The sequence below is a fragment of the Populus euphratica genome, unplaced genomic scaffold, assembly GCF_000495115.2.
Source record: "Populus euphratica unplaced genomic scaffold, PopEup_1.0 scaffold44.1, whole genome shotgun sequence".
Taxonomy (NCBI): domain Eukaryota; kingdom Viridiplantae; phylum Streptophyta; class Magnoliopsida; order Malpighiales; family Salicaceae; genus Populus; species Populus euphratica.
This window is the reverse complement of record NW_011499865.1, coordinates 29124-49256: the sequence shown is the minus strand read 5'-3', so window position 1 is coordinate 49256 and position 20133 is coordinate 29124. Positions and strand designations below refer to the sequence as shown.

Below are 20133 nucleotides of genomic sequence, written 5' to 3'. Positions count from 1 at the left end.
TGATGTCATTAAAAATATCTTCGAACATTTGAGATGATAATTCTCATCTCGTATTGATTTCCTGCATCTAAAATGCTTACTTTTATTAAAAAAAAAAAAAACAGTAACTCCTCGCGGATGCATGCAATGTAATACAAAAAATTAATTTGTATTATTTCGCCCTTGCGAATCTTTTTCCTTAGGTTATACGATATTTTTTTAAAATGCCACCTAAAGTGTGTCTCTCTTTTGCTGATTGAAGAAGGTAGTAGACTTCCTTACCGTGAGGGCCATCCGGTGTTCGGAGAGAATCTCTGCTCTGATTCTGCGACTTCGCCAGAAGATCCGATATGACTGGAATCGCATGCTTCGGGCTGCAAATTGGACGTCTGTTCAGCCGTGCTACGGATCTTTTCTATTAATTATTCAATCCATCAGTGCCTGATTATTTCTTGATTTTGACTGTCATATATATGCGTATTAAGACATATCAGACAGTAAGGCTTGAACTCGTAAAAAATGAGGCAGCTTCATCAGTGCCTGATTATTTTTTGATTTTGACTATCATATATATGCGTATTAAGACATATATTTGATTATTACTTTTTAATAATATTTTGTTCAGACAGTGAGGCTTGAACTCGTAAAAAATGAGGCAGCGAAGAACATAAAATCAACCAGCAGCCAATATGCACGTGTCCATCTTTGCCAGCAACAACTTGGATCTGATAGTGATCTCCATTTGTCTGCTCCTCAAGATAGCCCTAATACTGATGGGATCAAACTTAGTGCTTCACAAGGAATAAGGGTTTCACACACAATAAGCGGTACATGTGATGATTGTGTAGCGATCCTCATTGGAACCGCAAACGTTAACATTACTCAAGTTTTTTGCGGCACTGGACATGGAATCGGTGCTGGAACTTCCAAAAAAGACATTCTAGTGGGATTGACCGTGAGGAACTGCACTTTTGCAAACACTAGTGATGGTGTAAGAATCAAAACATGGGAATCTCCTCATGAAGGTGTTGCTTCTGGTTTTACTTTACTTTTGCAAACACTAGTGATGGCGCAAGAATCAAAACATGGGAATCTCCTCCTTAAGATGTTGCTTCTGGTTTTACCCGTGAAGACATTACAATGGATGGTGTTCCGCATCCCATCAATATTGATCAACATTATTGCCCTTTTCCTCCTTGTGACACCAGGGTACTTCCAATTTTGATTGGCTTGTTATTAATTATTTTTTTCCCATTTCTTAATTGTGATTAATGCTATTATTATTGAGCTGAGAATGTTAATTACCTTATGCCTTTTTCTTTTTGTTTGCAGACTCCTTCACATATTCAAATTAAAGATATTACATATAGTAACATTAGGGGTAACTTCAAGCTAAGGACTGCAGTTTCTATAAACTGCAGTAGTGTCCATCCACGCGAAAATATTGTGCTGAAGGATATAATCTGGTCTTTAAAGGAAAAGAAGGTCCTGCAATTGCATTATGTTCTAACATTCATGGTTCCTCATCTGGCATTCAGAAACCACCCTTTCGCTTGCGCTGAGCTTAGTTTCCTCCCCGTTAAGGTAGACTCGTGTTTCAGTTATGGCTACTTTAGTAATCTTTTTTGGACCAAAACTAGCGCAGGTGTCCACTGACCGCATGGCCAATAAAAAAATAGGATCCCTTTGATTTGTTATGAAACATGTTTAATAATAAAAAAAATTTGTAGTCTTAATTTTTTTCTCAAGTGAGAAATTACATTTAAGAATAATTCTGAAAATATAAAATAAATAATAAAAAGAATCCATAAAGTGTACGATAATTCCAATATGCTAAGCATAGAAAGGACGAAAAATTAAAATGATACATATCTTCTTTCATGATTAATTGATTGTTCAAAAAATTATTCAAAAAGAAATAGCGTCATCAAGAATAAAACATCTTCTAATTTATTCCAATCGTTTAGGTTATTACGTGTGTATGAAAGACACATGACTTTTTATTAACATTTTATATTAATTTTAAACACTTAATTAATTATGAAAGAATTTGAATTTACATTTGCTTAAAATACTCGTTGCTAGTAGGCTTACTTCGATGTTGCTTGGGGTTGTGTTTGGATCATAGTTTCAACATAATTTAAATTTGTTTTTATTTAATTTCTTTTATTTTTAAATTGTTTTGCTATGATAATATCAAAAATAATTTTTAAAATATAAAAAATATTATTTTAATATATTTTCAAATAAAAAATATTTTAAAAGATAATCACCACCTCAATCTCCAACAAACTCTTAATATATAAATTGATGTTTATAAAATATATAGATTGAATAGCAAGCATATGTGTTATGATGCATTTAACCACACCATCACATCCCCTTACTCAATCTCAAACAAACTCTTAGTATATAAGTTGATCTTTATAAAATATATAGGATGAATTGAATGGCAAGCATATGTGTTATGACGCATTTAACCACACCATCACATCCCCTTAGCATTATTAATTAGAAACACATAACCTTGAGGTTTTGTATTTTACTTTCGTCCTTCAATTCTTCTTTTTTTTACAAGGAAATGCCCTTAGTTATATGTGCTTCTTCTAGGAATTAAAAGTTGCCTCAATTAAGTTTTTGTTCCATTTTCAGATATATTATCAAACAAATTTAAAATAGATTAAAAATTAGAGGGTTAAATTTTAACCCCTTTAAATCTAAGACCTATAAAGAATAACTGCAAGAAAAATTGGGAACTAAAACATTGTACAGAACGACTAGATATTGGTCCAATGCCTTCGCATATGACCCTTTTGGATGTGTTGTGGTTTTTTATGGTTTAGTCCTATTCAAGTAATATCTATGCCAAAACATGGTACATGTGCTAAAGCTAAGTACAATGCATGTAACCAAGTGATTAATCAAGTACAGTCAGTGTGAAAAGCTAGTAAAGAGAGGGATAAAAGGCCAATTCAAGTCATTGTGTTCTACATTCCTTCCAATTTAATCTATAACACTTTGTTAAGAGGGATTGAAGGAAGGAGAGGCTGACAAGGGCAAATTACGTTTATTCAATCATTTAACATGAAGGATACGGAATCAACGAAAAATTGAAGGAATTCCTCAAATCTTTCTTCATTTATAATTTACAATCCTCCCTTATTAGCTAAATAAATGGATAGATAATAAGTCATCCATCGTCTTTCCTACCTGTTATTTCACTTTATCAATTTTTTTTTTTGACAAACATAGTCTAATGGTTAGTTCTCTAATACTTCGATTAAGGTTGCTTCAGTACTCGAATGGTTCCAAGTTGAAGGAAAAAAAAACTTAATATGATTCAGTAAAATATTTAGTTTGATTTAAAAACTAATTAATCTACTAAATAAATTTGTTGATTTTTAATTTTTAATTTTTTTATTAAAATAATATCATTTTAATCATTTAAAAAATAATTTTAGAATCCATACATGTTAATCCACCCTACCATTAATTTAAGCCATTATGTCATATTTATCTTTTAAAAAATAATTTTAAAATTAACCAAGGTTAATTTATTAAAATAATTCAAGCCTTTTTGGGAATTCATCATTGAGTTAGCTTTTGAAATAATGGTTAAAAGTGATAAAAAATGATTTCATCCCTAAACAAACAAAAATAATATATATTTAGCATTGTGTTTTTACTAAGTGAACTTTTCAATATCAACTTTTCAAAGTGGTTGATTTAATTAATTAGTGGTTAATTTTCTCAATATTACGTGCGTGTCTAAGTCGTTGCTACATGTATAAAGGCTATGCACTCGATTAATTTATTAATATTTGGGATCAAATTGATGAATTAATTTACTATTATACTATATTTTAAAACTCATGTTAACCCATTTTTGTATCCTCGTGTAAAAAATAATATATATATATATATAGGATCGTGTAAAAAATAATAATATATATATAGAAAAATAATAATAATAATAAAATAATAAAAATAAAAATAATAACTCAATTAAAGATAATAACAGTAAAAAAAATGTCAGAATGCTCAGAAAATAATCAAAAATTAGTTGAGGAGGTTTACAATTACAAACATTAAAATTTGACAGTATTTTGTTAACTAATAAGAATTGTATTGACAAAGAAAATTCAATTTTAGGAAGAAAAATCCAAAATAAGATGTTTATGGATTCAATTCAATTTTAATAAAGATTTAATTGAATTTATGAAGGTTTTGATTGCAATAAAATTTAATTTTTGAGTTAATTTGGGCTTTTATTAGAAGAAATTAAAGTTCTAGGGTCAAAATATAATTTTTGAGAGTTAATTTGGTCAAATCAGGAGCTTAATTGTATAAATATTGAAGTTTGATGGCCAATTAGGAACTTAATTGAAGAAATTCAAAATCAAGGATGAAATTGTAAAACATTCCCAAATTGGAGGCTTGATTTTGAATTTGACGCGTTTTGGCGTCAATTCTCATTTAAATGAAACAACGCGTATTGGGAAAAACGACGTCGTTTCATGCACTATTCATAAAAAAAAACAGAAAACTCAAAACGGGGCTGTTGTGAACGGCACCATCATCTTCTTCCCCTGGACACGCAGAGAACAAGGGAAGAAAATATTTTTTTCTCTTTTGTTTTCACCGATCTTTTTATCAACATTTTTTTTTTTCTCCTCTGTTTTCACCGATCTTTTTATCAACATTTCACCTTCTAAAAAACACCGATACAACCCACTTTTCAAGTGCTTGAAGAACGATGGAGGAGCGGCAGTAGAGTGGCTGCCCTAGCCACGTCCCCCCCTGTTTTTGCCTATAAAAGCAGGGGAGGCAGTAGCAAAAAAAAAAAACATGAAGAGAGGGACAAAAAGAAGGAGAGAAGGAAACCAAACATGAGAGAGAGGAGAAGAGAAAAGAGAGAGCAAAAAAAAAAAAAGAGAAGAAAAGGCAGAAAAATGTGAAAAACCAAGGAGAGAAAGAGAAAAAAACATAGCAAAACGCCGGCCACCGTGTCTCCGCCGCCAGCAGCACCGCCCCGACGCCAATCCCAGGTAACCTCCGACTGCCCTGTCTCTTTCTTCTTTCTTCTTTCGGGCTGTTTGTATAGTAATCAGCCCATTTGGCTTTAGGTCGGGTCCGACCCAACCCACTGATCTGGGCCGAGTCCGGCCCATTTTAAAAAATAAATAAATAAATAATTTTTTATATTTTTAATTTTTTTTATTTATGACGTTTTTCTTAGTATTGGTCTGTATTTTATCTCATAAAAAAAATACAAATCTGGTATTAAAAATACTCATTTTTTTTCTCAACGCTTAAAACAAAAAATTGAAAAGAAACAAAAAAATAATGTTTTTGTGCATACGGCCAAGTGTCTCAAAGTTAAAAAAAAATCATATTGTATTTTTCATACATCCAAAACAATATTTTAGCATGCATTTTGGTTTTAATAACCGGTTTATTAACGTCAAGAGAACATTGACCAAAATTTCAAAAATAACAAAAAAATTATTTTGTTTTGTTTTAGTATCCGGGATTATAAAGTTATACGTAACATGTATTCCCGATATTAAATAAAAAGTATTTTTTTTAATGACATAGAACATCTAGGTTTTTACCTGATAAGATAAAGATCTCCTTACAAAGAAGGACTTTTCTTAAACATTAGGTAGACATATAATTAGACCCCACAACATGATTTCATATTTTAGCCGACAAAACAATGCAGCCTACCTTAGGTAGGATGCATTTGGGGTGCTAATATCTTCCTTTTACTCAACCAGTCTCCATATCCGGTCTCTGAGACCAGCTAGGGTTACTAGTTATCAGAATACTAGGTGGCGACTCTCATTCAAATTTTCTACTAATAAGAGACAAGAATTCCTTGTCTCTTCATATCTTGCTAGAAATACACTGCATCCCATCGTTAGCATGAATGGTAGATGATCGCCGCAACGTCGCACACGTACGACAACACATGAAAAAAATAATGTGTTAATATTGTATACATAGTGTCAAAGAACTAATTTAACCTAAAAGATTAATCTTTTAGGTGAAATTTCAAGATATAATTTATATTATTTTTTTACACATCCCCTCAAGTGACAGCTTATAGACTTGAAACTTGCATAAATTTACATTATCTCATGCTTAAATTTTTATTAAATAAATAAGAATGATGAGATTCAAATTCATGACAGCTTGATCATCAAGGCTCTAATACAATATGAAGAAACCATTTTAACCTAATAACTTAAGATGTTAGAAGTTCCAAAATATAATTTATATTATTCTCTAACGCATTCCCTCAAGTAAAAATCATTTGGGTTTGAAACTTGTATATCTTTACACTACCTTATACTTATTTTTATTATATCAAATAACTAAGAATAATGAGATCCAAACTCATGATTGCTTAATCATTAAGACTCTAATATCATATCAAATAACTATTTCAACTCCATAGTTTAAGCTGTTAGATGAAGTTCTAAGATATGATTTATATTATTCTCTAATATTTCCTTTCAAGTAAAAACTCTTTGGGCTTGAAACTTATATAGGCTTACACTACACTGTGCTTAAATTTTTTATCAAATAAATAAGGATGGTGAGATTTGAACTCATGACCGTTTGGTCATCAAGGTTTTGATAGCATGTCAAAGAACCATTACAACCTAATAGTTTAAGTTGTTAGGTGAAGTATCAAGATATAATTTATATTATTCTCTAACACATCTCCTTAAGTGTAGACCATTTAAACTTGAAACTTGCATAAACCCACACTACTTCGTACTTAATTTTTTATCAAATAAATAAGGATGATGAGATTCGAACTCATAACCGCTTGGTCATCAATGCTTTAATATCATGTCAAGAAACTAATTTAACCCAATAACTTAAACTGTTAGGTAAAGTCCTAAGATATAATTTATATTATTCTCTAACACATCTCATTAAGTGAAAATCATTTGGGTTTGAAACTTGCACATGTCCACACTATATTGTGCTTAATTTTTTTTATCAAATAAATAAAAATGGTGAGATTCAAACTCATGGTCGCTTGGTCATTAAGGCTATAATACCATGTCAAATAACCATCTCAACCCCATAACTTAAGCTGTTAAGTGAAGTTTCAAGATATGATTTATATCATTCTCTAACATATCCCTTCATGTGAAAACCTTTTAGTTTTGAAACTTGTATAGGCTCACACTATCTTGTGCTTAATTTTTTTTATCAAATAAATAAAAATGGTGAGATTCAAACTCATGGTCGCTTGGTCATTAAGGCTATAATACCATGTCAAATAACCATCTCAACCCCATAACTTAAGCTGTTAAGTGAAGTTTCAAGATATGATTTATATCATTCTCTAACATATCCCTTCATGTGAAAACCTTTTAGTTTTGAAACTTGTATAGGGTCATACTATCTTATACTTAATTTTTTTATCAAATAAATAAAAATAATGAAATTCGAACTCATGACCACTTTGTCATTAAGGTTTTGATAGCATATCAAAGAACCATCACAACTTAATAGCTTAAGTTAGGTGAAGTTCCAAGATACGATTTATATTATTCTCTAACACATCTTTTCAAGTGTAGACCATTTAAGCTTGAAACTTGCACAAATTCATACTATTATATGCTTAATTTTTATCAAATAAATAGAGATGATAAGATTTGAACTCGTGACCACCTGATCATCAAGACTTTTATAAAGTGTCAAATAATCAATTTAATTCAAAAACTTAAGTTTTTAGGTGAAGTTCCAAGATATGATTTATATTATTTTTTAACATATCGAGTGTTTGTATTATGGACCACACGGTAGATGTTAAGAGGACCCTGAGGGGTGTTGTCTTTTCTATTTTTTATTCAAAATGTTGTTGGGTTTGGCATAGCTTCTAGATCCAAGTATCTTGGGTTTGACATGACCGTTAAACTCAAGTCTCTTAAGTTTGGAATGACTTGCAAACTTAATGCTCTCGAGTCTGATATGGTCACTAAACCTAATTTGTTTGGGTCTGACATGATTGCCATATTCAAAAAATTTAAAACATTATTTATATTCTTAATATTTTTTTATATTTTTAAAATATTAATATTAACATGATGCAGAGCACGTGTAAATATAATAATGTAATTTAAGCCTTGTTATGAAATGATCATCGGTTAGCTTTTGAAATTATGCTTAAAAGTGATCATAAATGATTTCATCCATAAACAACCATAACATTTATAAAAATAATATATATTCAGCATTGTCTTTTTACCAAGTGAACTTTTCGATGTCAACTTTTCAAAGTGGTTGATTTAATTAATTAGTGGTTAATTTTCTCAATACATCTTTACTTGCGTGTTTAAGATATATAAAGGTTACGCATTCAAAAAATTTATTAATATTTTTGACCAAATAGATTAATTAATTTAATATGCATTTAACCATTCAATTGATTATATATAGTATTATTATATTTATATAAATACATATTTATTATTAATACATATTTAATTTATTTTTAATATTCATATTATATATTAGATTAATGAATCTAATATTTGAAATATGAATTTAAAGTAAAAATAAAGTCTATATGAAAAAAATACTTTACAAAAAAATTTATATAGTTATTATAATTATGAGATTCTTGATGCATCAAAACATTATTTATAAAATGTTTATGGTATTTATTATAATTTTAGAGATTGTTACGTATTATTATTATTTTATGAAAAGAAATAGTTGTTCTCATAAGTTAAGGTATAAAGGATATTATTAATATATAGCTGCTTGTTAAAAGACATGTACACTAAACTGACTCACATTCCGATGCTATATGGAGAAATCACCTATATTTATGAAAAAGCTTGCGTGATAGTTGTATAAGTAATCATTAAACTTGAAATCACTAAGTTATTATATATAGAGAATGTTATACTTTGATCACATTACATTGTATTTTAATTAAGGTAACAAAGGAATATATATTGGGTATAATATAAATTATATGAAGATACTTGAATGATTAAGAAAGAATTCATCATTGTAGGTGAATTAGAAAAAATATTCTATGTGTTCTCAAATAGAATAAACTGAAAAAACCTTAGTCAAGGTGGAATAAGATCTGAAAAAAAAATTTAGATTTTATTCAAATAATTAATGACTATTATATATAGAATAAACATGATTTAGCATGACAAACATATTGCATGCTTTAATGTGAAATCAAAATATTATTTATGAAAGGATATTAATTACATAGAAAAACTAGTCACTAAAAGTTATAGTCAAACCACTAATGATTTTTCTAATATTAGAAGGGATCATGAAAAGTTGTTAAATGATGCACCTAATTTTTAAATATAAATAAATTAATTATTATTTAAATTATTTAATTCCATTTAATTAGAATTATAGTTTATATTTGGGTTAATATATTAGGAATCTAGTAGGTCACACACATTAAGAACCATCAGTAATAAATTAAATTAGGATGATATAATTAAATATGAATTGAAAATATATTTATAAATTAAGAACTTAATTGAGTTAATTTATATTTTTAGACTTAGAAAAATCAAGTAAAAACTTAATTGAGTTAATTTATAAAATTATCCTGAATTAATATATAGATATTATTCAAGGAAAAAATTGATATTTTATCAATTTATATGATTTTTCATATTTTTTTAGAAATAGAAAATTATAACTTTTATTTTTTATGGTTATCTCTTAGACAAAAAAATTATGTAAGTCATAAAATAGAGAACTGATACTCTAGACATAACAATCCTTCTTTTTTAAATATTTATTTAAAAGATTTATTACTGATAATTTATATGTATTATCGTTAAAGATCAGATAATTAAATGATTTGTGATTTACAATCATTTAACTTTTAAAAAATTAAAAATTAAATTTTCAAATAATAAATATTTAAATAATTTAGATCTGTATAAATGAATCTTAAAATTTTCCAAATAATATTATTAATATATAACTGCTTGTTAAAAAACATGTACACTAAACTGACTCACGTTACAATTCTATATGGAGAAATCACTTATGTCTATGAAAAAGCTTGCGTGATAGTTGTATAAGTAATCATTAAACTTGAAATCACTAAGTTATTATATATAGAGAATGTTATACTTTGATCACATTACATTGTATTTTAATTAAGGTAACAAAGGAATATATATTGGGTATAATATAAATTATATGAAGATACTTGAATGATTAAGAAAGAATTCATCATTGTAGGTGAATTAGAAAAAATATTCTATTTGTTCTCAAATAGAATAAACTAAAAAAACCTTAGTCAAGGTGGAATAAGATTTGAAAAAAAAAATTAGATTTTATTCAAATGATTAATGACTATTATATATAGAATAAACACGATTTAGCATGAAAAATATATTGCATGCTTTAATGTTAAATCAAAATATTATTTATGAAAGTATATTAATTACATTGAAAAACTAGTCACTAAAAGTTATATTCAAACCACTAATGATTTTTCTAATATTAGAAGGGATCATGAAAAGTTGCTAAATGATGCACCTAATTTTTAAATATAAATAAATTAATTATTAAATTAATAATTATTAAAATTATTTAATTCCTTTTAATTAGAATTATAGTTTATATTTGGGTTAATATATTAGGAATCTAGTAGGTCACACGCATTAAGAACCATCAGTAATAAATTAAATTAGGATGATATAATTAAATATGACTTGAAAATATATTTATAAATTAACAACTTAATTGAGTTAATTTATATTTTTAGACTTAGAAAAATCAAGTAAAAACTTAATTGAGTTAATTTATAAAATTATCCTGAATTAATATATAGATATTATTCAAGGAAAAAATTGATATTTTATCAATTTATATGGTTTTTCATATTTTTTTAGAAATAAAAAATTATAACTCTTATTTTTTATAGTTATCTGTTAGATAAAAAAAACTATGTAAGTAATAGAATAGAGAGCTAATACTTTAAGCATAACAATCCTTCTCTTTTAAATATTTATTTAAAAGATTTATTTCTGGTAATTTATATGTATTATCGTTAAAGATCAGATAATTAAATGATTTGTGATTTGTGATAATTTAATTTTTAAAAAATTAAAAATTAAATTTTCAAGTAATAAATATTTAAATAATTTAGATCTGTCTAAATGAATCTTAAAATTTTCCAAATAATCTATCTCAACCCCATAACTTAAGCTGTTAAATGAAGTTCCAAGATATGATTTATATCATTCTCTAACATATCCCTTCATGTGAAAACCTTTTAGTTTTGAAACTTGTATAGGCTCACACTATCTTGTGCTTAATTTTTTTTATCAAATAAATAAAAATGGTGAAATTCGAACTCATGACCACTTTGTCATTAAGGTTTTGATAGCATATCAAAGAACCATCACAACTTAATAGCTTAAGTTAGGTGAAGTTCCAAGATACGATTTATATTATTCTCTAACACATCTTTTCAAGTGTAGACCATTTAAGCTTAAAACTTGCACAAATTCATACTATTATATGCTTAATTTTTATCAAATAAATACGGATGATAAGATTTGAACTCGTGATCACTTGATCATCAAGACTTTTATAAAGTGTCAAATAATCAATTTAATCCAAAAACTTAAGTTTTTAGGTGAAGTCTCAAGATATGATTTATATTATTTTTTAACATATCGAGTGTTTGTATTATGGACCACACGGTAGATGTTAAGAGGACCCTGAGGGGTATTGTCTTTCCTATTTTTTATTCAAAATGCTATTGGGTTTGGCATAGCTCTTAGATCCAAGTATCGTGGGTTTGACATGATCACTAAACTCAAGTCTCTTAAATCTGGAATGACTTGCAAACTTAATGCTCTTGAGTCTGATATGGTCACTACACCTAATTTGTTTGGGTCTAACATAATTGTCATATTCAAAGAATTTAAAATATTATTTATATTCTTAATAAATATTAATATTAACATGATGCAGAGCAACGTGTAAATATAATAATGTAATTTAAGCCTTGTTATGAAATGATCATCGGTTAGCTTTTGAAATTATGCTTAAAAGTGATCATAAATGATTTCATCCATAAACAACCATAACATTTATAAAAATAATATATATTCAGCATTGTCTTTTTACCAAGTGAACTTTTCGATGTCAACTTTTCAAAGTGGTTGATTTAATTAATTAGTGGTTAATTTTCTCAATACATCTTTACTTGCGTGTTTAAGATATATAAAGGTTACGCATTCAAAAAATTTATTAATATTTTTGACCAAATAGATTAATTAATTTAATATGCATTTAACCATTCAATTGATTATATATAGTATTATTTATATTTATATAAATACATATTTATTATTAATACACATTTAATTTATTTTTAATATTCATATTATATATTAGATTAATGAATCTAATATTTGAAATATGAATTTAAAGTAAAAATAAAATCTATATGAAAAAAATACTTTACAAAAAAATTTATATAGTTATTATAATTATGAGATTCTTGATGCATCAAAACATTATTTATAAAATGTTTATGGTATTTATTAGAGTTTTAAAGATTGTTACGTATTATTATTATTTTATGAAAAGAAATAGTTATTCTCATAAGTTAAGGTATAAGGGATATTATTAATATATAACTGCTTGTTAAAAAACATGTACACTAAACTGACTCACGTTACAATTCTATATGGAGAAATCACTTATGTCTATGAAAAAGCTTGCGTGATAGTTGTATAAGTAATCATTAAACTTGAAATCACTAAGTTATTATATATAGAGAATGTTATACTTTGATCACATTACATTGTATTTTAATTAAGGTAACAAAGGAATATATATTGGGTATAATATAAATTATATGAAGATACTTGAATGATTAAGAAAGAATTCATCATTGTAGGTGAATTAGAAAAAATATTCTATTTGTTCTCAAATAGAATAAACTAAAAAAACCTTAGTCAAGGTGGAATAAGATTTGAAAAAAAAAATTAGATTTTATTCAAATGATTAATGACTATTATATATAGAATAAACACGATTTAGCATGAAAAATATATTGCATGCTTTAATGTTAAATCAAAATATTATTTATGAAAGTATATTAATTACATTGAAAAACTAGTCACTAAAAGTTATATTCAAACCACTAATGATTTTTCTAATATTAGAAGGGATCATGAAAAGTTGCTAAATGATGCACCTAATTTTTAAATATAAATAAATTAATTATTAAATTAATAATTATTAAAATTATTTAATTCCTTTTAATTAGAATTATAGTTTATATTTGGGTTAATATATTAGGAATCTAGTAGGTCACACGCATTAAGAACCATCAGTAATAAATTAAATTAGGATGATATAATTAAATATGACTTGAAAATATATTTATAAATTAACAACTTAATTGAGTTAATTTATATTTTTAGACTTAGAAAAATCAAGTAAAAACTTAATTGAGTTAATTTATAAAATTATCCTGAATTAATATATAGATATTATTCAAGGAAAAAATTGATATTTTATCAATTTATATGGTTTTTCATATTTTTTTAGAAATAAAAAATTATAACTCTTATTTTTTATAGTTATCTGTTAGATAAAAAAAACTATGTAAGTAATAGAATAGAGAGCTAATACTTTAAGCATAACAATCCTTCTCTTTTAAATATTTATTTAAAAGATTTATTTCTGGTAATTTATATGTATTATCGTTAAAGATCAGATAATTAAATGATTTGTGATTTGTGATAATTTAATTTTTAAAAAATTAAAAATTAAATTTTCAAGTAATAAATATTTAAATAATTTAGATCTGTATAAATGAATCTTAAAATTTTCCAAATAATTTTAACTTGCTATTTTTAATATTCGGATCTCAACATCTATCATGTATAAAAAAGCTGATTTTTAATCTTTCAGTTAGGTGCTTGCTTTCGTGGGGTCGTTTATGCGAACTGGCAGACACTAGCCATTAGAAATTCTACTTAAGCTGGCTGACTGCGTTGGAGAAAACACTTTGCCTGACCGACCACAAGGAGAAAGTTGGGCAACAATTGGATGAAGAGTTTGAAATGTGGCTCAGGGTCGGTTGCTAGTGGGAGAAAGGGAAAGAGGACGACACCCACGTTGTGATTGAAGCTTCCGTTTATGACGAAAGCCATGATCACACATCGCGTATTTGTTCATGGCCACCCACCAACACAATTTTCCAACCTGCTCGACCCACGTCGCAGAACCCCAAGGGAAATCAAGAACCATTTTAGTCGATGCATGAGTCCTAGAAGGGACAATTGCAAAGCATTTTTAAAGGTCAATTTCAAGGGTTAATTTGGATAAGATTAGATTGATTCTAGTTCGTCAGAGAAAGAAAGGTTCCTTTCCCAAGCTTAGCCTTGCATAGGACCCATACAATGTGACTTATTTGTCTTTTTGTTGGAAAATGAGATGTAATACGACATTCAAAAGTCTTGGTAACGTTGCAAATGCAAAACTACTGCTCTGAGTTCCAAGTGTAGGAAGCCACCCAGATGTTAATATCAGCAAGATGTCACTGTTTCCTTGAAATCTTTGCTTGGTTTTCTTTCATTTTCTTTTATGTTCTGTATCTGTTGATCTGTGAATCTTGGGTTCCTTTGTTGGCCTACTGATCATGGCGCTATCTGTTTTTGCTTATCAGAAAAAATGAGTAGGATCTCACTGGTTTTTGAGAAGGCATTTTATGGTCAGCTGAATTGAGGGTTTCAGTTCTTATCATGACTTTAAATGGTGTGAAATATATATTTTCACTTGTGTTTGTTGTTCATCGATGGAATACTTTAATGTTTGTTTGGTAATATAGTATAAAGTGTTTTTAATTGAAATTCTATTAAAATGATATTTTTTTCAGTTTTTTTTTTTTTGATATAAAATATCAAAATCATTAAAAAAACACCAAAAACAATCAATTTAATATCTTTTTAAATAAAAAATAATTTGAAAAAAACTTTAAAAAATAATTTCATCCACAAAACAAACACTATGCTATTTCTAAATTCAAGAAACATTTGCGGATTCAATTATTTAATCTCATGTAATCAAAGATTACATGTATTGTAAAAGGGTTTTGAAAATAAAGCTTAATAAAACAGATACTAAACAGTTCTACTTAGTAATATTGTTCTTCTGAATTAACAAACTCCTAAAGCTTTTTAAAGTAATTTAAAAATTCAACGATGTTGACTGGTTCACTAAATTTAAACAAATTGTTACTAGAGTACAATATTTAACAATACTTTATTCAAGAGAGTTAAGAATGAATATATTTCTTTGACTTGGTATTTGAATGCTAACAATCATATATTCACAAATTATAGTTTTATTTCTTTATTTTTTTAATTAAATAAAAAATCAGCAGGAGATAATTTTGGGTTTGTATAATTTTAAAGGTCAAAAGATTTTCATTTTAAAAATATGTATTAAAGTATATAAAATCATTTTAAAGATCTCATCTAACAATATTAGATTCTTCATTTTGAATAACAAAATTTAATGAATTAAGTGAATAAAAACCAAAAAGCAGATTGATGGATTAGTTGTTCCATAAGTTTTTTTAACTAATAAATTTATATGTCTCTAAACCATTTCATTAATTTTAGTTAAAAGTTGAAAGATTGCACTCAAAATACAATCAAGGTTATTAAAAACCTTTGTCCCAAAGTATTTATAATTAGATGGTTAATCCAATTTATGATTTTATTGCCTTAATCCTAACCATAAAGTAAAATTTAATTCAACATTTATTGTTGTCATGTACTCATCATAATGAGACCTACAAACACTAATTTGCCTTAGTGGTTAAGTTCTTGGATTAAGGTGTCTTGGTGTATAATTTTATGGATTTCTGTTTGTGATTAAGTGCTTTAATGAATATATGTAGTTCAAAAGTATATGTTTTAGATTTAATTTCTAGTATATTCAAGATAATAAATTGAGTATAAAGTAGTGTGAATTTATTAAAATTTCAAGTTTAAATAATTTTTATTTGAGAGGGTGTGTTAAATAATAATATATTAAACTATTGCGTCAAAATGATTTTTTAGCATAATATCAAAAACTTAATGATCAAACGATCACGAGTTTAAATCTCACCATTCTTATTTATTTGAGAGAAATTAAGTACAAGTCAATGTGAGCTTATACTTGAAAAGATATATTAAAAAATAATATAAATCATATTTTAGAACCTCATCTAATAGCTTAAGTTTTTAGATTAAGATAGTTCTTTAATATTTATATGCTTATGAATTCTAAGATTTACTCTTATGTAAGGGTTCTCCATTAAATAAAATAAATGATAACAAAAAAATTATTAAAGAATAGAATATTTATGCTAATTAGATGGAATAATGTATTCCCTTGGAGTTTTGAATCTCAAAGAGAGGCCAAAGTTAATTTTAAATACATCATGGACTAATTTATTTTAAATAAAATATTTTTTTAATAATAATGATGAAAGATGTAATGGTGAAATAATAGTAGTGGTGATTGTGAGATGATTGTAGTGGTAAAGAAGTACTATAAAAAACATTAGAAAATGCTGACAGTATATTTCATCAATGTATTATGAAGTTTCGCCAGTGTTTTACACAATGACAAAAACAACAATGAAATACTACCATAAAAAATTATCTCGTTGATTTTTTTATTATCAATATTTTTTTAACTTTTTTTTTAATTTTTTTATAGTATAAATAATAATGGTCATGAAAATGAAGGAGATGATGATGAAATAATAGTTATAATGGAGAGAGATGAGGTGGTGGTGAGATAATAATGGTAATAAAAAGAGATGAAATGGTGAAGAGATGATGATGAAAGGGGAGGAAATAGTAGTGCTAATGATAGTGCTTGTTAGGGAATGCTATAAATTATATTATGTGATATCATTTAATAATTTAAATTATTAAATTGAATTGATTTTTTAACATGATATTAGAACTTTAATGATCAAAAGATCAGAAGTTTGAAAATAATTTTTAGTAGATAAGTTAAGTTTAAATGTTGATTGTAAAATATTTTCATTGACTATTTTTTTATAAAATATTTTTCAAGCAATAAACAAAGAAAAATATTTTCTAGAAACAAATATGAAAAATCTAAAAATTGTTTTCTTGTAAAATATTTTAACCTAACTTTAATAAATTCTCAGGCCAAAACCTGGTTGCTGAAATCAATCCGACTGTTAAAATTTGACAATTTACATAAAGTTAAATCCCATTTATTCGGGTGGGATTTGCTTAGATTTTCTCTAGATAACCAATTCAGAGCTCGTAAGTCCGAGGCCTAGGCCTACCATCTTTAGTGACTCCACTCAATATCATTGGCTCTCATGCACAATAAAATCATTAAACAAATTCACTGTGGAGAAGAAAGCCAAAAGGTGGATGGAAGACATTTACATGAAAAAAGTTATAATGAAACAGTAAACATGAAAACAGCAGGTTGAAAAGCTTCCCTAAGGAAAACCCAACGTTTTGTACTATTTTCCTTAATTGTTTGATAAACAAGTAAAATCACAATGTTTATTTTTGTTTTATTTTAAATAGAAAAAAAAGTATAAATGAATTCCATCATACCAGATTTGTCCCAAACAAGGATTAAGATAATTTTTATTCAATATGATATCTCTGGACAAGTTTATATGTTAACTATTATAGTATAGTAAAGAATAATATAAAATTATTTTTAAAATTTTATTTATTAATTTAAATTTTGAAAGACAGGGTATTACTTATACGTTAAAATCTGGACCCTACGTTATAATTAACTTGGAAAGATGTGCTAAAACAATAATAATATAAGAAAGTAACTTCTGGAAACATATGGATGCTGCCCGCATGGTACCCTTGGTTTACAGCTAACCAGGTGAACGCAGATTCATGTCCCAGACAACGTGGAATGCCACGTAAAACGTGATTGATTGGTTCTGAAATCACTTTTTGGTACCATAAAGGGTCAGGACAAAATGTCGTACGATTTATTTTTAAATTATTTCTTCTCCCCTCTTTCCTCGATCTTACCACATCCATACAAAGACTCGCACGGCTCCGGTCTCTTTCACTTGCAAATCGCTCGATGGCAAATTCGTGCAAAATTTAATGAGCTCGAGACCATATAAATTCCAACCAAACCCAACTTAGAGGCCATTCTGATAAGATATTCACTTGGCTTAAAAAACGAGCTAATGGAAAACTTCGCAAAGATACTTAGCAAGACGGATGTCCAAAAGAGACTCTCGGTGCCAACCAAGTATCTCAGCTCTCTCCCATCTTTTAATGGTGATCGTGCTGTAGAGTTTCAAGCTATGGATGAAAGTGGCTGTGTCTGGGCCTTCAAATGTTCCACTCGCAGGACAAGGCATCCCAAACCAGTTCTTACAAGGGGATGGCTTGCATTCGTTGCATGCAAGAATCTTAAAGCTGGTGACAAGGTCGCGTTTTACAAGCTGAAGAACAAATGCAGGGCAGCAACACATGTTTGCAAGGTTCGGGTCGCGAAACAAGTCAAGATTTTTGGCTCTGTTTTTGGCCACTCTCCAATTCGAGCTCCATAACTTGGTGATGCTTGGTTCTCGATCGAATACAAGCTAAATATACTAATTCAAGGGTTGGGCTCGAGCCCTTTTACAAGTAAATACTAGCTTCTATCTCATGGAAGGCTAGCTAGGTACCGGTGTGCATTAATTTGTGCTGATGTTTTGTTAAGGAGGCCCTGCTGCTTGGCCTTATTGTAGCTTCTTACAGTCTCTGCTTGTGTTCAAGCTGCCAAAAAACTTTCATTACAGCTCTTGATTTCTGGTAAGGCAGCGGTTCCTTTTATTGCTTTTCCTTCGCTTATCAAGGATGCGTCGGCTGCTGGTTATGCCTTTCCTTTTGGGCATGGATGTAAAAATCTTATATACAGTTGACAAACTATAGTGATACCAGAAAATGCACGTGCGGCACTCAGTATTATGCTTTTTCAGACCCGGCATGGATCAAGACTCGAATTCTAAGTTTTGTTTGGATTACTGAATTTTAATTGAGTCATTAGATTATTCAGGTTAATTTTTTAAAAAATTAAAATAATATTTTTTTAATAAAACAAAATTAACGGATTGCAATCTGGTCACTGGATCAACTCGCCGAGTCATAATGGATTTTTTCTTACAATATTTTTTCTTCAACATGACATGATTCTAGTCTCGGGTTAACCGGATCCCGTATCGACCCATCAAGCTGGATTTCAAAACTATAGTCTGATGACTCTGGTCAATCGATAACAAATAAGTGTTATTAACTGAGTCTAAAACTAATTTTTATTTTAAAATATATAAAAATAATATTTTTAGATTTTTATTTAATATTTTATATTAGTATATCAAAACTATCAAAAATATTAAAAAAAAATTAATTTAATATTTTTTCATGTCAAATATATTTTTAATACATCTCAAATATAGGTTCAATAAAAATACCAAAAATAAAGTTACCAAACTTGATTTGGAGTCCGAATCAGTATAAGAATACAATTGAGGTTAATTATAATTTTTTTAAGAAAAAAAGTTAAAATACTGTTTTAAAACAATAAAAATTTAAATTAAATTTTAATTCATCCACCAAATCAACAAAATCAAACAAGTTCACTCTAAATTAACCTTTCTTTACACTTGGCCGGGTCTTGGGTTGCTGCGGGGTTGGATTTCGCAAGAGTAAATTTACACAATGCAATAACAAAAATAGTCAACATAATTAATATTAAAAAACAAGACTGTCAAAGAATTTTGCATCTATAAATGTGAAGAACAATATTGGTGTTTATAATTTTCATTATCTCATGATTTTTATAAACATGTACATGAGTGCTTATCCCATGACCTCACATTTGTAACTCAATTTTAGATTCACTAAGATTTTCTCGAATGTTATTTTATTTTATTATTCATAACAAAAAAAATATAAATAAAAAAAGTTTAAAATATATTTTCTCGAGTCAACCGCATCTTTCGATCAAAACCGAGTACCTCGGTCAATACGGGTTAAACCATGTCGACCAGGATAAAAAATAAGTTTCGGGCAGTTTCGGGTC

At 27.6% G+C, this 20133-nt stretch overlaps 1 protein-coding gene across 1 annotated transcript; it reads left to right on the top strand.

Moving 5' to 3' along the window:
- Positions 1-18250: 18250 nt before the first annotated feature.
- On the top strand, positions 18251-18619 carry LOC105126046 (B3 domain-containing transcription factor NGA4-like). The gene has a single exon (XM_011026773.1). The coding sequence runs from the start codon at positions 18251-18253 to the stop codon at positions 18617-18619; it is 369 nt and encodes a 122-aa protein (XP_011025075.1).
- The last annotated feature ends 1514 nt before the right edge of the window (positions 18620-20133 follow it).